The sequence below is a fragment of the Nematolebias whitei genome, chromosome 10 (genome assembly GCF_014905685.2).
Source record: "Nematolebias whitei isolate Nwh7 chromosome 10, NemWhi1, whole genome shotgun sequence".
In the NCBI taxonomy this organism is placed as follows: domain Eukaryota; kingdom Metazoa; phylum Chordata; class Actinopteri; order Cyprinodontiformes; family Rivulidae; genus Nematolebias; species Nematolebias whitei.
The window spans coordinates 11,420,803-11,438,661 of NC_056507.1; the positions used below are offsets into that span (position 1 = coordinate 11,420,803).

Genomic DNA, 17,859 nt, shown 5'->3' on the forward strand with positions numbered 1-17,859 from the left:
GGATAGTCAAAAAATAAAATAACAGCAGCAAACCAGCCAGAGAAACCAAATTAGGAAGAGCATTTTGCTAACAACAAAAGCTCATTTCTTAATTTTTTTGGCCTGGCTTGGCCATGTGCCTTTTTCGTGCCACACTCTTGCTCCATAATTTCTGCCCTATTCTCTGCTGCACTGGTGGATGGCTGGCAGCCAAACTCCATCCTCCTCTCCCTCTTTTTAAGCAATCTTTGCTGTCGCTGTGCTTTGCCTCGTGTTCCAGCTGACCTAATGTTGCCACACTGCCTATCTTCCATCAAAAACGTATCATTCTGTCGGAACAGTTCCACACCACTCTGCTTCCTGCACAGCATACTTCACAGTCTGGACAGCACTGAAGGTGGAGATGTTCATGCTTATCTTTGGTCGATGATGTTGCACATGAGATTGAATGACGATTCAACCAGGGGACCGTGAAAGATTGACAGGGCAGCTTTCACTGCTTGACAGTCCTGGATATTTCCCAGTATCAAAGACAGATACCCACTTCACAACATCATCTCCATTCTGGAAACTGAGCAGCTTCTGGTCCACATTATACTGCAGAATTTCTCAGTGTGCATCAGCATCCAGTGGCAGCAGAGGACCCTTTATTTTAGTGAGTTTCTTTAGTTTGAATCCAGTCTGAGAGTGCCCTCTCACAGCTGGGCCCATGGCTGACAAAGACTGCAGGGTTTCGCTCTGCAAAGGCTGCGTTCTTTTGTAGATGTTTTGCATGCTGCATGCTCGGGATACTTCTTGCAGGAATGGCTTCAGCAGCTGAAACAGATCAACAATACTGCCAAGGCGCTGGAATTGTGAAAAAAATAATAATTTGTTCTACAATTTCAATTTGTCATAACAGGAGGCTGATGCAGATAAACCCAATGGTGCAGGCAGTCTAGGACTCAAGAGATGAATGTTAAATAAAAATATTTATTTACAAGAAATCAAAAAGGCTGTCGGTGCAGCAAGACTTATAGGAGTCACAAGGAGTACACAATGAACAGACCAGGACATCACCAGTGCACAGAATAACAATGTTAGGATAAGGACTAACACAGAGATACAGACGAGACCAAACACCTGTGAGGACACGTAGCTGAAACACATCAGTGGAAACGATAAACTGGGAAAGCAGGGCGTGCAGGAATAGAGACACAACACCAGATGGAGGCATACACTAGGAAAACACATACCCTATAGAAGAACACAAGACATAAACACAACACAAGATGGGGCTAGACACCAAAAAACAAACCACTATCCCTACAGACTTTTCTAGTTTTCATTCAACCTTTATTTAGACAGATAAATCCCATTGAACCTCAAGGACTCATTTACAAGAGAGACCTGATTTCAACAAAGAATGATGAAAACAATGGACAACAGCAACAACAATAGACTGCCACAAAAAGGCAAAAACAGGCAATTTAGGCATTAAATTGATCATTTTAACTCATCTTCTACCTGCTCAGAGAGATTAACGGACGTCATTTCCTGGCCAGAGCTGACCTGGAGACCAGCAATTCCAGGTCAGTCATACACATAGTCTGGGACCATAAACACAAACCAGCATTACTGTAATACAAATCTATTACACTTCAAGTGGTTGTATACATTAGCATAAATATATAAGGCAGAGTCAACAAAATACACATTAGCCACTATGCTAGTGCTGGGCGATTAGCATGCTAGCACAGAAATGCTAATACAATAGAATAGTTATTTTACTGACAACAGTCTAAGACTGGGCAATGTAATTACAAATGCTATAAAATCAAAACTACATGCGGTTCATATCTATTTGCTTAAGTGGACTTTATGAAATTACACAAAAATGAGACGGAGACTCTTTACTGGGAGAACGGCAGGGCAGAGCAAGGAATGCACCAAACAGTGTTGCCAGGTGAGAAATGTAGGATTATCGTACTAGAGACATAAAATTATCGTATTTTGAGGGAAATGATTGTACACCTTTCATAACCAAAATAACAAATCTATTGATGCACTATAGTAGTGATGGATCTGCTTCTAGACCGGCTCTGCTTCTTCTTCTTTTCTTTTCCTCACTCATGGGGCGGGCGCAGCGGACTATTCAGCCAATCATGGCCGTTGTTCTGAGGCAAACACATACACGTCACTCATATGTAACATTTAGAAAAGCACGATTGGCTGGAATTTCCAGCCAATCGTGCATCTGTTTGCAGACACAGATGCCTTCAGGGTTCACAAAAAAACTCCGACAGACAGTTGCGACAGGCTGATGACAACCGATTACAACCACACAAATCATTGTATATTTGGCCTTTTTTGGGATTATTGATCGTACATCCTACAGAGGGCAAAATTGTCGCATAAATACGATAATTATCGTACACCTGGCAACACTGGCACCAAAGCTGTCTCACTGGAAGTGCTGCCCTCTGGTGGTCTGACTAGGTACAGCAACTCAAATCAATGGACTCTCCACCCTTCTCTAACTAATAAATAATAATAATAATAATAATAATGTCATCACAATGTCAGCACTGTATGTTTCCATACAATGGCGAAATTAGTCTCTGCATTTAACCCATCCACCATCAGGTGGTGCAGTGGGCAGCTATTGAAAGCGCCCCGGGGGACATTTTGGGGATGAGACGTGCTGCCCAGAGACGCCACGTGATGTGCAGTGACTGGGGATCGAACAAACAATGTGATCACACCTTCATGTGCGTCACACAGAGATCATTAAAAATGACAGAAAAGGTGCAAATGACTCGAATAATATGCGAGAAGAAAAATAAATAAGATTTAACTCAAAATAACCAAAATGGCTTGAAAAGGCCTCACAAAGAAAATGTTTGAACAACTCAGGTGGGACGGATCAGAACCAAAAATAAATAAAGTTTAAAGAAATCTGTCACCTGGAGACAACAAATAAGTGTTCAAACAATTCTGACTATGCAGGAAACTTAGATTAAAAATGACCTCGATATGAAGATGTGACAAAGTCCCCGAGCCTCGAGCGCACCACAGATCATAAATATTAATCAGAACCTTTGGTTCTGCTGGTTTTAGAGGGCACAGCGGGCCTCAGACTCTGAGCTCTGATCCGAGCTGCAGGGAGGACGACTGCTGACTCGGGAGTTTGAAGGACAGGCTTTGTGTTCAGCTACAAACTTGACTTTAAACTGTTGGTGTCTTTTTGTTTTAGACTAAATTAAACCAGAGAAACAGTTTTCTCCAATAATGAAGCGTGAAGCTGAACGACAGCCGAAATCAGACGAAGAGGCCGAAACTGAGTCTTAAAGATAAAAAAAGAAACATAAGCTAAAAGTTGCAAAATTCTAGCTTAATACTAAATGTAGCAAAAGACAAGCTAATAGCTAAAGCTATAAATTCTATCTAAGATGTACAAGGAGCAGAATGGTAGCTAAAGGGTAAAAGTAGCCAAAGAAGGCTAAATTAGGCAGTTCGCTGAAGGAGATCAAGAGAGCAATATTTTTGAAGGAATTGAAGAAACCAATGTGTATTTTATTGTTGGGAATAGTTGTATTTTATATATTTTTTTAAATATAAAAGTTACAAAAACTAAAAGTTAGAGTGCCTTCAGCTCTGAGCTGACGGTTTTGATATGAGAACGCCCGAAACAGCTGAAAGTCTGCAGAAGTAGACTACAAATAAACAACCATAAAAAGTAGAAATGATCTTGCATGCATGTGTTACAGTTGGTCTTTATGTCTGTTAGCAGAATATCTTGTGGACTACTGAGGGGATTTTTAATTAAACTGTCAGGAAGCAATCGTTGGATGAACGTCTAAAACTGATTCACATTTGAAGTTAAAACCGAATCAAGATGGCTGCCATAGCCAACTGACCTTTGGAAACACAAACATGTATATAATGCTATTATTTTACTGATATTAAGTTATATTTTGATGTGGTAGTAGCGGAGAGTCATTCAAAACACAAACTTTGAGTGAATCCTCACTTTGGACTCAACGTGAGCGATAAAAATATAAATAAATCTGTTTAGTTTCTTCTTGTGCTGAACGATTATCTGCGTTAAAAGTGTTGAATATCCCCCGGTGTGAAGTTAATAAACTTATATATTATCTATATGGTATATTCAACCACAAAATGAGTTTAATTTGATTTATTTCTTGTAAGATAAAACAAAAAACAGATTGTATTTTCCAGTTAAATGACTTTGTGGCCACCAGGGGGCAGCACCAACATGCACCGTGAATTAAAACACTTCCGATCAAGCAATTAACTAATTACAGGATTTAAATTTGGTTTATTTAAGAAGTAGCCAGCTGTAATGTAGATTTCTGATGTTTTGATGTTTTGAATCTAAATTTTTTTATGTTTTCAGGCGTTTCTGCTGAAGTGAGCTGCAGGCAGTGATAGGCTGATGGGAGAGGGCAGCAGGTGTGAGTGTGACCTTTCTGCTGGGCCCCATGGAGCCCAACTGGGGTGACTGGGCCGGCAGTTTCAAATGGTAACCCCCTACAGGACCTCCGAGGTATCGTCTCAGTGATTTGAGAAGTTTCTGCATCTAATGCTGTTCAACTGGTGGCCTGGGGGGCAAATCAGGCCCACAGGTGAGTTAAGTTCGGCCCACCAATGGGTTCCTTTGTCAATAAAAGGATATTTTAAAACGTAAAACAAACTTCCTTAATGACAATAGCTGCTGGATGTCCGGCGCCTGAGCTGTGTGTGTGTGTGTTGGGGATGACTCTCAGCTACCACCACACCAAACTTTAGCTCATATGACTGAGTTGTAGCCATTTTTGTGTGCCACAACATCCTTTCCAAATGATTTTGGCTCTAAACAAGTTTTCTTTTGTCCAAGTTTTTTTTTTTTAATCCTTAATCTGTTGTTCGATTGGAACAAAACGCGTGAGCGAGTTTTAGTGAGCGAGTGCAGCTGTGCTGAAAACAAACCAAATCAAAGCCTAAACGGGGAATCAAAACACACAACTGAGACAGGAAAAACACCGGCAGTGATACCATCGAAGCTGTAAACTGACACATTTAGGGAAATCCAGGAATATATCATGAGAGTCTGCGATGAAGTTAGACTTAAAGCAGTCTGCTCCTCAGATAAATAATGTTAAATTACTTTTTCTGTATGGGAATGTTTCTGTACAGTGCCCTGAGATGACTTCTGTTGTGACTTGATGCTATAGAAATAAACTGAATTGGATATAAAACGTAAATAGCATGAAAAACGATCAAATTTATTAAAAGCTTTGTGCGAAAAATGCTACGCTAAAGAGCTCAAACCACACGTTGCATCCGCCATTTTGAGAACCGAAAAAAGCAAAGAGAGACAGCCCATGTCACGTCAAGGGGCTTCCCTCCCATTTTCTTAAAGAGACACACTGCTCGCTCCCTCACTATCCATCCTTCAGTTCAAACAGTCTTATACTACCATCCGGTGGTCAAAAAAAGGTACTACACTCAAAACAAATTAACTAAAATTTCTTCTTAAATTTTACAATAATTAGCAATTATTGTCAAATTTCAAACAATATTATCGTTTATCGCAATAATTTCTGAGCCAATTAATCGCCCAGCAAAATTTGTTATCGTGACAGGCCTAGCACCCACACCTCATTTGCCCCACTCTGGGCCCTTGAGCAAGGCCCTTAACCCCCACCATCTGCTCCTCCGTGTGCCATAGGCAGCAGCTCTCTGCTCCACACAGGGCTGTGGTAGCTCGGTGGTCTGTGGTTGTGTCAGGAAGGGCGTCAGACGTAAAAATAATTGCCAGGTCTTCGTTCTACTTAGTTTGCTGTGGCGACCCCTAAAGAAGGGAACAGCCGAAAGAAGAAGTATGAATGTAAACACCCAATCATTTCAGGAAACTATGCTTTCCATTTTTTTTGCGTTGCTTAACAGTACAGTTTCCTCAAATGACTGGGGTGACCGAAGAGTAATCAGTGGTGGTCAAGGCCCCCACTGGCCACCCCCTGGCTCTTCCTGGTTGTGGATAAAATGGCTCCCTCCACTCTCAAGGATTCGTCCCTCTGTGCCGCTTCAGACAAGAACAAAAACAAGCTCCCTCTGTTCTTCTGCACAGTATAACTCCTCCCCACTTGAATATCTCAATCCAAAAACATTTAGGTTTACTTTCATTCTCTGTTCAGTTCCAGTCCAGAAAAACACTCATCATGAAAACTACAAACATTCACTGTTTGAACCAGTCAGCGCCGGACTTCATTGACGCACTGCTTGTTTAATTCATAACGACCTTGTTTGTTTCAGCCCAAAGAAACCCTAAAAACTTTACGTTGTTTTATGATTAGCTCATATTCGTCTCTCCCTTCCTGCTGCCCCTGAACGTTTTAAAAATGTTTCTGCAAGCGTAAAAAATAAAACCTTCCAAGCTTGTGTTTTCTGTGTCACCTGCAGCCGGTTCTGCGTGTTATAACCGGCACATTCTGTGATTTAAGAACAAAATAAACGTTTTAAAGCGCTCAGACTCCTTGTCGTTTCCTCCTGTAAATTCCAGGAAGGCAGAAAGTCGAGCCGCTGACCTCGTGGCCGACTTCAAGCAGACACGTGCTGCAAGTTAACGCTCTGCAGTGGCCTCGCATGGAAAGCTTATCGTCGACACGTTGTGCAACCTGCCGACGCTGAAGTGTGGCATTACCCCAACACAAGCAAACACCAAAACCAACAAAAACAATGTGTTTCTTGGGTTTAACCCACATTTCTGTTATTTTTAGCTGTTTTTCACACGGTGCACCTGATTATGGCTCACTTCTTGTCTGTGTTTGACCTCCTTGTCACAAAATTAAGATTTGACTCGGCTCAAAACATTTTATTTTTATTAATTGAACTTGGAGTGTAAATAAACGTGGATTTAAATTAGCTTTATCTGGTAAGACCTGTACTGTGATGTCTGTTTTCCTCATCCGCTCTTTGATTGCAGCCGGTTCTGTTACGCAAGTTGAGCTGGTCTGTCATCAGTCGATACTTGGGGAACTTTACAGGAGACCATCAGTGTTCAATAACTGGACATGAGCTGAGTACTTCACAGAAATCCTCTAAAACGCCATAAAAACAATAATTAAATCTGGCTAAAATTCTCCATCAAAAGGTTTTTATAGTATTTTATAATGGAGTCAGTTTGTTGAAGTTTTTATTTTCTTTATATCTGATTAATATCTGGGTCTGCCCACAACTTCATGGGATATTTTACTAACAGATGGAGCTGACACTAATAATTAATGACAAAGTTTTAAAAACAAATCTGTCAGTGCTCAGGTTATGTGTTGGGAATGATGCTCAGTTACTGTAAAATGGACTGTTAAAGCGGCATTTATGTGTTTTTTAAGGTTGGTTGGCTGTGGCAGCCATCTTTAATGGGGTTGACTTTGAAAGTTGACCAGTTGCAGAAGTGAACCCTTTGATTACGTTCTGTGAGGAAAAATCTGTTCAGATGTTCTGGAGATACTTTGATAACACACAGGAGCGAAAGAGCTGTATTTTACAGAGTCCTTGAAGGCAGCACCAGCAGCTGACCGGATGTTCTGATTCTCCCAGCTGGAGGTGGGTTTTCCCCATGCAGATGTTTACAGCACAGGAAGCGTCTAGCATCTGGCTGTGGTTAGCTCTTTCTGCTCTTCATGGCAGAGGGCAGATGTGTTGCACAGCAGCCTTTCTGTCAATCATTGACCCGTTTGTTGAAATAATTGTGCGTGACTCAGATGGATCAATAGGTCAAAAGGTCAGTAGGCGACCCAAACCCGTTTACTCTGCCTCTGTTTGACTGGAGCGGAGACGTGAAGAGTTTCAATTGAAGCAGGCGGCTTGTTTTATGTCTCGTTAATTCTGTCACATTCATCCTTCCTCCTCCGTCCGGACTGAGCCTCCACCGCAGAGAAGAAATGGGATCCGCGGGACGTTTGGGCTCGGCGCTGCTCGTCCTGGTCCTGCTGGAGCTTCAGCACTCGTCGGGATTCTGGATCATCAATCTGGTCTTTCCTCCCAACACCAAAACCAATGTGACGAGCAGCAGCACCCCGCCGCTCATCATCGGTAAGAAACGCTGAGTCAGTCATTTCCTCCAGAACCTAAAAGCTCCAGATCTGCTCTTTAATCCTCTAAAACTGGAGGAAACTCAGATCCAGCTCCCCTCTCACTTTAAATACATTATTTGAACCAATTAAATTAGTTTGCACTTGTTTTAATTTTGAAGTTCATTTGACATTAAATTATTTTAATTTACCATCTAAATCATAAATAAATTAGTGTTGCAATAACTTCTAAAACAAAAATAAATCATTGCATTATTGTACGTAGTTTAATTAGTTAAACTCTGATGATTTATTCTTGTAATTGCTTTACGTTGTGTTAATGAGATAAATTAAATCATTTTGAATTTACATTTGGTTTTATTATGTTTGTTAGATTGTAATTAGTTAAAGTAGTTAAGTTATAACTGATTTCAATAAAAATCTAAATAAACCTTAGACATAAGAGACTTTTTTTTAATTATTATTTAATCATTTGGACTTGCAAAGTACATAAAAATACAAAATGCATGTAAATTACAGTTACCCAGCTGAAATGGTTTCATCGCTAACCTGTTAATGTTGAATTTGAACAGCTGACATTTGCTGAAAGCAGGAAAATAGAAAAGTAGAAAAACGACAGACATATTAAGACAAAGCTGAAATTGGCAAAGAGACACTGGGTAGATTAAAAAAAATCTGAAATTAGCTAATAGAAACAGAATTGAGCAAAAAAAGGTTGAAATTAGCTAAAAGAAAGTAGATGAAAAAGCTGAAATTAGCAGAAAGAAGCACAAAATGTGGAAATTGGGGGAAAAGAACAGCAAAAAAGGCTAACATTAGCAGAAAAATATGTATAAAGTAGCTGAAAAGCAGAAAAAAGGCTAAATTTATATCTGTACTGTATTGATGTACAAATTTCTTATAGAAATGTATTTTCCAAGTCATGTTTTAAAATGAAAACTTGTTCTCAAACTTTGAATCTAACAAAATAAAGATAAAAAATAGCAGAAAAAGCTGAAATGAGCACAAAGTTGAAAAAAGCTGAAGCAGAGCAACAGCTGAAATGAGCAGTAAAAGGTTTAAACAGCTCAAAGGGTTTCAAGGACGTGAAGAGAGCTCCATTCATTTTCAATGAGACAAAACATGGCCGACAAAGCTAAATATTTCAAAAAGGAAAAATTGCACAAATACCAAAAGTCAGAGCAGAATTGCCCTGAATGAGCTGAACGTTTTGATCTATGAATTTTAGAAACAGAACAAAAATTATGGAACAAGTTACGTGCTGAAAAACGTACATAAGAAAAACGGATCTCGATAGTGAGAATGATTTATAAACATTCAGACGTTTATCAGCCCTCTGCTGGACGCTGCAGACAACACGAGGACCGTTGACTCAAAAGAAGTTGATAGATGCAGCAGAAAACTAATATCTGCTGTCGAATTTTATTTCAATTTATTTTGTTTTTGTGTTTAAGAAACGTAGTTACCCTACCTCAAGTTGGACCAATTTTGTAGGAATAGTTTTATTATTATTAGGCAATATTCAAACTCCTGTTTTTCAGTGTATTTCTGGTTAAGATGGTCTCAAACTGTACGTCACTGGGAGTCTTGACCCTCAATGACCCCCGACCGCCTCAGACCTTCAGCCTAAATGACACTGATATCTTTGTAAGACTTTTTCTTCTAATCCCCCGTCTTTTAAATGTCATTGCAAAACTTTGTCATCCGGTAGTTACATCAAATCAGCCCAAGCAGAACCTTTGGATCTTTTTGTGTCACTGTTGGGCAGATGGGACCCGATGCTGCTGAAACTGCTGAATGTGAGAAAGCTCTGTTTGTTTGGAGCGAGACCAAACAGAGAAACGGCTGCTGAGTAGAGGATTAGAGCTTCTCCTCATGAGGTCAAAGGACACTTTCACTGTTTAAAACCAGGTTGAATGACTGTACGTTCAGTGACCAAAAGAAAAGTAAGCATGCACCCAGAAGTCATGGTCCGATATATAGACCAGAAGAAGTTGGTGTGTTTAGATTGAGTGTCATAATGTTATCAGACAGTTGACCAATAGGCTCAGCACGGTGATTGAAAGTCAGCAGACATAGAGGCCGCCTTGTAGATCCTTTACACATCATGAGCAGCGCTTGATGGAGTTTGATCGTTCGATTGCCCGATAGTTGTCCCAGTTGGCACCAAAGAGTTGGTGGAGGCACTCACACATGGTGTAAAGCTTCCAGTCGCCTAAAATGAGACACATAAAGTAAGACTACTGTCCTGAACCCCGTTTCATCTCCACCTGCCACTTGGACATGAGCACTGGACTCTTCACGACACCCTGTGTCGTCCTGCAACTTGCATCAGTTAAGGAACAAACCCAGCGTCCCATTCCTCGATTGCATTTAACACCAGAGCAGAGGTGGCTGCGTTTGGGTCGGTGCCATAATCGAGAGGCATGGACTGGTGATGTGTAACGTTGTGTCAGGTTCAACAAATGAACATGTAGGAAAATGTTGGACACCTTATGGGAGCCCTGAAGTTGAAGCTAAACCAGGTCCTGCTGGCTTTAACTCCCATCAACGTAAGAAAACAGGGACACTGGTCTACAATTATAACTCATGCTGACGGTTCAGTAATAAGTTTCAGTTCTGGATCACACACAGATGAGCCATCATTGTGAACATAGGCAGGCGACACCAAGAAGAAAGGACTGATCATGCCAGTGGTGTGGAGACATGCTTGTGTTTTCTGGCGTCACCCTGTCGAGGGCCATAGGGTCTGACTTCAGGTCAGCTCTGGGAGTGATTCAAGGAACGCTGACAGCACAGAGATACATCCGCATGTCTTACCTCTTCTGAGACAGAACCTTGGTACAGTCTTTCAACGCCTGTCCACACATGACACATGTCTATGACATGTATTTAGCTCAGGTCCTCCAGTGGACACCCAAGTCCCCTGAGCTTTCCCCATCAAACTTAAAAGGGATTAGCTTAGATATCAACTCCAACCCTGTGCCAGTCTGCTGGATCTTGAGGTCCACTGACAACGGTTGTGAGCATGATGACTTGTTGACCCTGTTCTGCTCCACTGACATGGTACCAACAGTGTACCCATGCTGCCAACTCTGTTATCTCATTAAACTCATCATGTGATCTTTGCTGAACATTCACATGGCCTTTTAACTCGAGCCGTTTCATTTCCACCACTCCATCTGGGTGCTTTTTATCATCAAGTGTACATCTGCCTCACAATGCTGTCTTGAAATGTAAATACAACTTGTTTCTGCCACCAACTTTTATAATATTTAATAATAAAAAAAAAATATCCCACCAAATATATTCATCCTTTGCCTACAAATGATCATTTTGCTGTACGCTTGATGTTTTGTGTTCAGTACCAGGGAGCCTGGGGAACCGTCTGGAAGCCAAAATAGACAAGCCCACCCTGGTTCATTGGTTGTGCTACAAGAAAACCGAGAACTGGTTTCCTCTGTGGATCGACCTCAACATGTTCATGCCGATAGGCATGGACTGCTGGATCGATAACATAAGGTAAAACTGACCGCACCCAGATACATGTTCTGGATCTTAGTGCTCCTGTGGCTGATAGAGAACAGAAAAAACTTCTTGATCAGCCATAATAAGCCATAACCCTCCATAGATGATATGCCACTTTTCCCTGAACAGCTGTTTTTTTTTTTTTAATAGATATTTAAACTTAATTATTTTGTTAGTTTCATGTTAAATAAGCCAACTGCTGACTCGTGTAGGCGTTCTGGCCAACAGAGGGGGGAAGCTTTTAACATAAGTCTGTTTCTCCCAGACTCAATTACAACAGGACGACTCGGAGCTCCTCCAACTCACCGGGGGTGCAGGTGCGAGTGCCAGGGTTTGGGGAGACCTACTCCATCGAGTTTCTGGACAACAACAAACTGGCTGGTGAGATACATTAATATTATTTACAGGATTAATCACTGGGTTTCATACAGTCTAGACAAGTATGTGGGAAAAAACTAAAAGTTCGGAAACGTATTAAAATGTCCAAACTCTAATCCTGATTCCATTGTATAAAAGACCAACAAAAGTCAAATTTACTTTGATTACTTGTATAAATTAAAGTCCTTAAAAAGATGGCATATTGTCACATTTCATCTTAGACTTTGGGAATGACTGTCAGCTACTGCCACATCAAATTGTAGCTCAATATCTGTAAAATTGACAATTTATGCGTTTGCAAAACTTCTGCACACACAGCTTATCAACTTCTGCAGCAGAAGTTGATAAGCTGTGGTGGCCATCTTGAATTGGGTTAGCTTTAAAAGTGAATCAGCCATAGGGTTTTTTTTTTTAGTTTCAGTCCTTGGTGCCCATCCTTTGTTGTTTTTTTCTTCTTTCTGTTCTCGTTAGTAAAAGAGAGAATAAAATCAAACCACTGTGAAAAGATTGATTGCAAATTTAGAGCCAAACTTTACACTTTAAAATAAAAAGTATCCTGAAGTTCCACTTAGAAATCTGTAAATTTATATCTAGAAAGGAGGAGCGAAACGTCTTCTGTTACAAATAAAGTCCAGTTGTTTTTGTATTGAACGTTTTTTGACTTCATCGTGTCCTGGATGACTGAGAATCCTCACCAACATATATCTAGAAAGGTTTCGTCACTTTTTAAGCTTGCTGTGTTTAGAAACGTTTCTGTGAAACGATCTAGATGTGTTATGAGATTAATGCGTGTCTGCTGCTGGTTTTTTAGGCTATTTTCACTCCATGGTGCAACATTTGGTCAACGTAGGCTACGTCCGGAACGAGACGGTCCGCGGAGCCCCGTACGACTGGAGACTGGCACCACGTAAGAACCAGAACAACACAAGCAGGCTCACCTGTTGCACACCTGAACTGCCTCACATCCAACACACAGTTATCTTTCTTTGTTATATCTAGAAAGATTGTGTAAGTTTTGAGATGCAATTTTGTAATTCAAAATTAAAATAGAAAAAAAAAGCCTTCAAACCAACCCATCCTATTTATTTAAATTTAGAAATAATGTGAAAAACATTAACATAACTAAGGTTAATTTGACATAGAGCCCTAAAATTGCCACAGAAAAAGCTGCAGTGACAACCTTCACACCAGTTGATGAAGTCAAACATGTCAAGGTCAACAACACATTCAGTTGACAGACAAAAGTAATGTCATCTTTTGCTTAAATATTTATTTAGAAATGCAATATTTATAATCACAAGTCCTTTAGTTTGGTATCAAATACCATACCATACCACTTTATTTATAAAGCACTTAAAACAGCAACAAGGCCAACCAAATGTGCCAGATTTAGACACACAGACTGTTTTTTCTACAGTTCCTGGGATAATATTTGTAAAAAATTAAAACTAGATTTGAAAACATAAACTCTAGATACCAAACCACATAATTGTACATAAAAACACGAGTGCAACCTAAATAATTAAAAAAATGTTACTTTAAAGTAAAACTAATTAAATCTGATTTGTTATCGGACATTGTTTCATAGAGTTTATTTTAAATGAGATAATTCTTATTTTTGTTGATGTATGTTATGGTTTTGAGCTGGCTGTAACAATATTATCCCGGACGAGCCCCAATCCAAGCTTAAAACCATAACAAATCAAAGGAGGCAGCTCACAAAGTTTGAACAAAACAATATACGGGTATTTTCAATTTTCATCTTAACTTCCATCCATCCATTATCTTTACCCACTTTTTCCTTTTTGCGTCATGGGGGTCATCCATCCATCCATCCATCCATTTTCTTTACCCGTTTGTTCCATTTTGGGTCACGGGGGTCGCTGGTGCCCATGTCCAGCAATCACTGTGCGAGGGGCGGGGTACACCCTGGACGGGTCGCAAGTCCATCGCAGGGCCACATAGACACAAACAACCATTCACTCTCTCACTCACACCTAGGGACAATTAGAGTTACCAATCAGCCTAACATGCATGTTTTTGGTCTGTGGGAGGAAACTGGAGTACCTAGACAAAACCTGCGCATGCATGGAGAGAACATGCAAACTCCACCCAGAAAGGTCCTAGGCTGGGATTTGAATCAGCGACCTTCTCGCTGAGAGACGGCAGCTCTACCAACTTGGCCACCATTCCACTGCCACTTAATAAACCTAAATTAAAGGTTAATGTGAAATTAATGTGTCAGTTAATCAGTACAGTTTGTGTGGAGGGTGAGTGACGCATGTCAAGAATCAAACCAAAATGTTTGGTGCAAATGGAGAGCAAAGAATCTCGTTCTGAACCATCAGAGATTCAGTGCAAACATCTTTTATATGATAGCTTTATTATGAGATATGATCTGCATGATAAGAGACCACTGAGTCCTCTGGGTCATCGTTTTGGTTAGTTTTTATCTGCCTCAGCCAATAAACTGCTCCTTTAACTGTTCCATTAAAAAAATCTTAACAGTGAGTTTTAATTTTTACTCACAAACCCTAATTTGTATTCTAAAAGTCAGTGTTGAGTCTCTTATTACAATTAAATACTCATAATCATGTACTGTTGACGTTTTCTCCCTTCATTTTTCACTTTCACTGACACCTGAGCAGATAAATATGTCTCCATTTGCTTTGTCCCGTAAATTGTCATACCGAGTTTTGTTAAGAGATAAAAGCTGTAAAGGTGTACAAAGGCAATTAAAAATATGTTATGCTTAAGTTGAGTAAATTTAAAATCCACTAGTTGTTAAAAAAAACTTGGTTATGGGGAACTACATGAGATTATTGTTATCTGCATCAGCAAAGGGACGTTGTTCATAATTTATTGGTATTTCAGATGCCGTAAAGTAGAGGAAACTATGTGACCATCTCCTCGTATTTTTAGATTACGGTGCACAAACAGCCCTTCTGTCTCCACTTCCTGCAGATGAAAATGCAGAGTACTTCAGGAAGCTGCAGGGCCTGGTCGAGGAGATGTACGACCAGTACCAGAAACCCGTTTACCTGCTGGGACACAGCATGGGCGGCCATTACGTCCTCTACTTCCTGAATCAACAGCCCCAGGCCTGGAAGGACAAGTACATCAGGGGCTTCATTTCCTTGGGCGTCCCTTGGGGGGGTGCTGTTAAAGTAATCCGGGTCCTGGCCTCAGGTAATACTTAGCTAAGAACCCAATGGTGTGAGTCGGAACGGGTTCTACAACTGGAAATCATCAGTGTTACTCAAAGATATGCTGTAAAACTCTGCCTTCTTGTCTCTTCAGCATAATACCTCAAACTGATTAAAAACCTTGTTGTGTTTTTTTAAACTTTTCCGTTGAATCTCATGGCAGGTGAAAACGATGGCATTCCAATGATTTCTAACATTAAGATCCGTGAAAAGCAGAGGATGGTAACAACTAATCCCTGGATGCTGCCAACTGAGGGCGTGTGGCCAGAGGACCACGTTTTTGTCTCCACGCCAAACCGCAACTACACTAATCGAGACTACCGGCGCTTCTTCATGGACATCGACTACGAGGATGGCTGGTAATTCACAGAGCTATCGAGTTCTTCAAGAGCAAAGCGGTTGCCAACCCTCTTTTGCAATCAGATGAGCACCCTTTTCAGCTGACTTTTGGGAAAAACAAATCATTAAAAAGTGCAAAAGCAGTGTGTGTTCTACCAGAATGAAAAACTGCATCAGCTGTTTTTCTTAGTATTCCAATTAAGAAAAAAAATGTCATTAACTAATTTAACACCAATAAATTCAGCTTTTGTAAGGATCTGGTATTGGTTTGAACCCAAAAATGCAGGGAGGACTCGGACAACTCAGGTTAAGAGTAAAGAAAAGGTATTTAATGATTTTTTTTTTTAAAGGGCTGATGTGGCAGCATAAACTTACATGAATAACAAGAGGTCATGAGGGGAGACAAAAACCAGGACGTAGTGAAGGGCATGAAACTGGAGGCAGAAGTCTTCATGAGGGAATGCTCAGATACCAGACAACAAAACACACTGACGTAAATACACAAACACTGACGAGACAAATGACAAACAGAGCTGGGAGGAACAACAGGTGAAGAAAACGGGAACTTAATGAGGAAGTAGTAACTTGGACAGACCACCCGATGGAGGCAAAACACTAGGAACAGAAAAAGGAAATAAGAGAAGGACAAGAATTACAGACAAGATGACAGATTATAACAAGTTTACAGAAACAAAACGAATTTGGTTAAAATTTGGTAACAATAGAGCCTGGTACGCACTGGGACTTATCAAGTACATATGGTATGGGGGGACAGCTTGGTCCAGTGGTAGGGAGGTTGCTTTCTGATTGGAGGGTTGGAGATTAATTCCCAGCTCTTGTAGCTTGCTGAAGTGTCCATTGGCAAGACACTATCCCACCAGAATGATTATCAAATACTTACCAGGTACTGTATGTAACCTTTAGATACGTGGTAACATCTCTTTATACGGTAATACAACCTGGTCTCTGTAGGTGCCATATGTACCATAAGAGCTATGAAGGATGGACAGATGGATGAAGTTAGAGAGGACATGGAGGTAGTTGGAATGAGGACAGAGTAAGATGGAGGATTGCTCCATGTGGAGACTCCTAAAGAGGGAACAGCTGAAAGAAGTTTAGACAGTGCAGATTATTTTCACAGCACCTGTGAATGATGCTGCTTCTTTATCTTTCAAACTCTGACCAATTAAAATGATTAAGTGAAGTCCTTTTATAAGTTTATTCATGTTTTGAGACGTCTATATTTTATTATTATTATTAAATTGAAAATATAAATAGGATTTTGTGCTAACCCTTTATCCAGACATCTTTGAGCAGGTTTTTCTTCCACGCTCAGCTTCATTGTGCACCGACTCGCTCGGTTAATTCATTAGGATTTGGTGCGCGGAGGCTTTGCCAACAGGAAGGAACTGATTAATGCATTCAAAGGAAAGACCTAAACGTTTTCCTGGAGGTTTAGCAGGTGTTGTTCGTCCTCGTGTAGATGATCAGCTCGTTTATTGATCCTTCTCAGAAAAGTCCAGGTGGAACCACAGAGTTTCAAACAGATCTTTTGCTCTGTGGTTTTGACTGTTCTGTGTTTTACACTTGCTGTGGTGCTTCAGCACCTCCTGTTGGCGACGTTTGAATGAATCACCCAAAAGACGCATTCCTGCAGTTGTGTTCAGTCTGTGTGGGTATTATCAGCTTTTAATGTAAAGTAATAAATAGTGTCCTGCCTCTGGTTCCTTGTTTTCTATTAATGATGTGTTTCCTGTTCTATTCACCTCAGGTACAAATATGAAGACACCAAGAACCTGACCAGTGCTCTCCACCCGCCTGGTGTGGAGGTGTGGTGCATGTACGGCGTGGGGCTTCCGACTTCCGTAACTCACATTTACAACGAGGAGTTCCCCGACGGGGACCCGGTGGACTTTGTTTATGCGGACGGTGACGACACGGTGGACAGCTTTAGCATGGGGCTGTGCAAAGGATGGGAGGGGCAGCAGGAGCAACCCGTCCACGTGACAGAATACAGAGGACTGGCCCACCTGGACATAGTGTTCCACGAAAAGGTGCTCAATCAAATCCAGGAAATCTTGGAGGGAAAATCAGACGGTCCCAAAGAGGTCGACGTCCGGTTTGAAGAAAAAGAATTCACATCAGATGCTTCAAATACCACAAAGAGTGCTGGATCTTTAAACAGCTGACTTTAAAGACAGATTGCGTTTAACGCTCGAAGGCTGTGTTGTTCCTGCCTTAGGTAATTATAGTAACGTTTTAATTTGATTATAATAACATTAAGCAGTTAGGTGAACAATTATAGATCACAAAGACTAGAAATGTATTTCATTAATAATAATAATGTGTTATGT

General features: G+C 40.6%; 1 protein-coding gene across 1 annotated transcript; it reads left to right on the forward strand.

Annotated features, from left to right (window-relative positions):
• The first annotated feature begins 7,891 nt into the window (after window positions 1–7,891).
• On the forward strand, window positions 7,892–17,752 carry lcat (lecithin-cholesterol acyltransferase). Its single transcript, XM_037683353.1, has 7 exons — window positions 7,892–8,055; window positions 11,420–11,576; window positions 11,848–11,963; window positions 12,772–12,867; window positions 14,925–15,149; window positions 15,330–15,525; window positions 17,277–17,752. The coding sequence occupies exons 1-7, from the start codon at window positions 7,905–7,907 to the stop codon at window positions 17,692–17,694; spliced, it is 1,359 nt and encodes a 452-aa protein (XP_037539281.1). The 5' UTR covers window positions 7,892–7,904; the 3' UTR covers window positions 17,695–17,752.
• The last annotated feature ends 107 nt before the right edge of the window (window positions 17,753–17,859 follow it).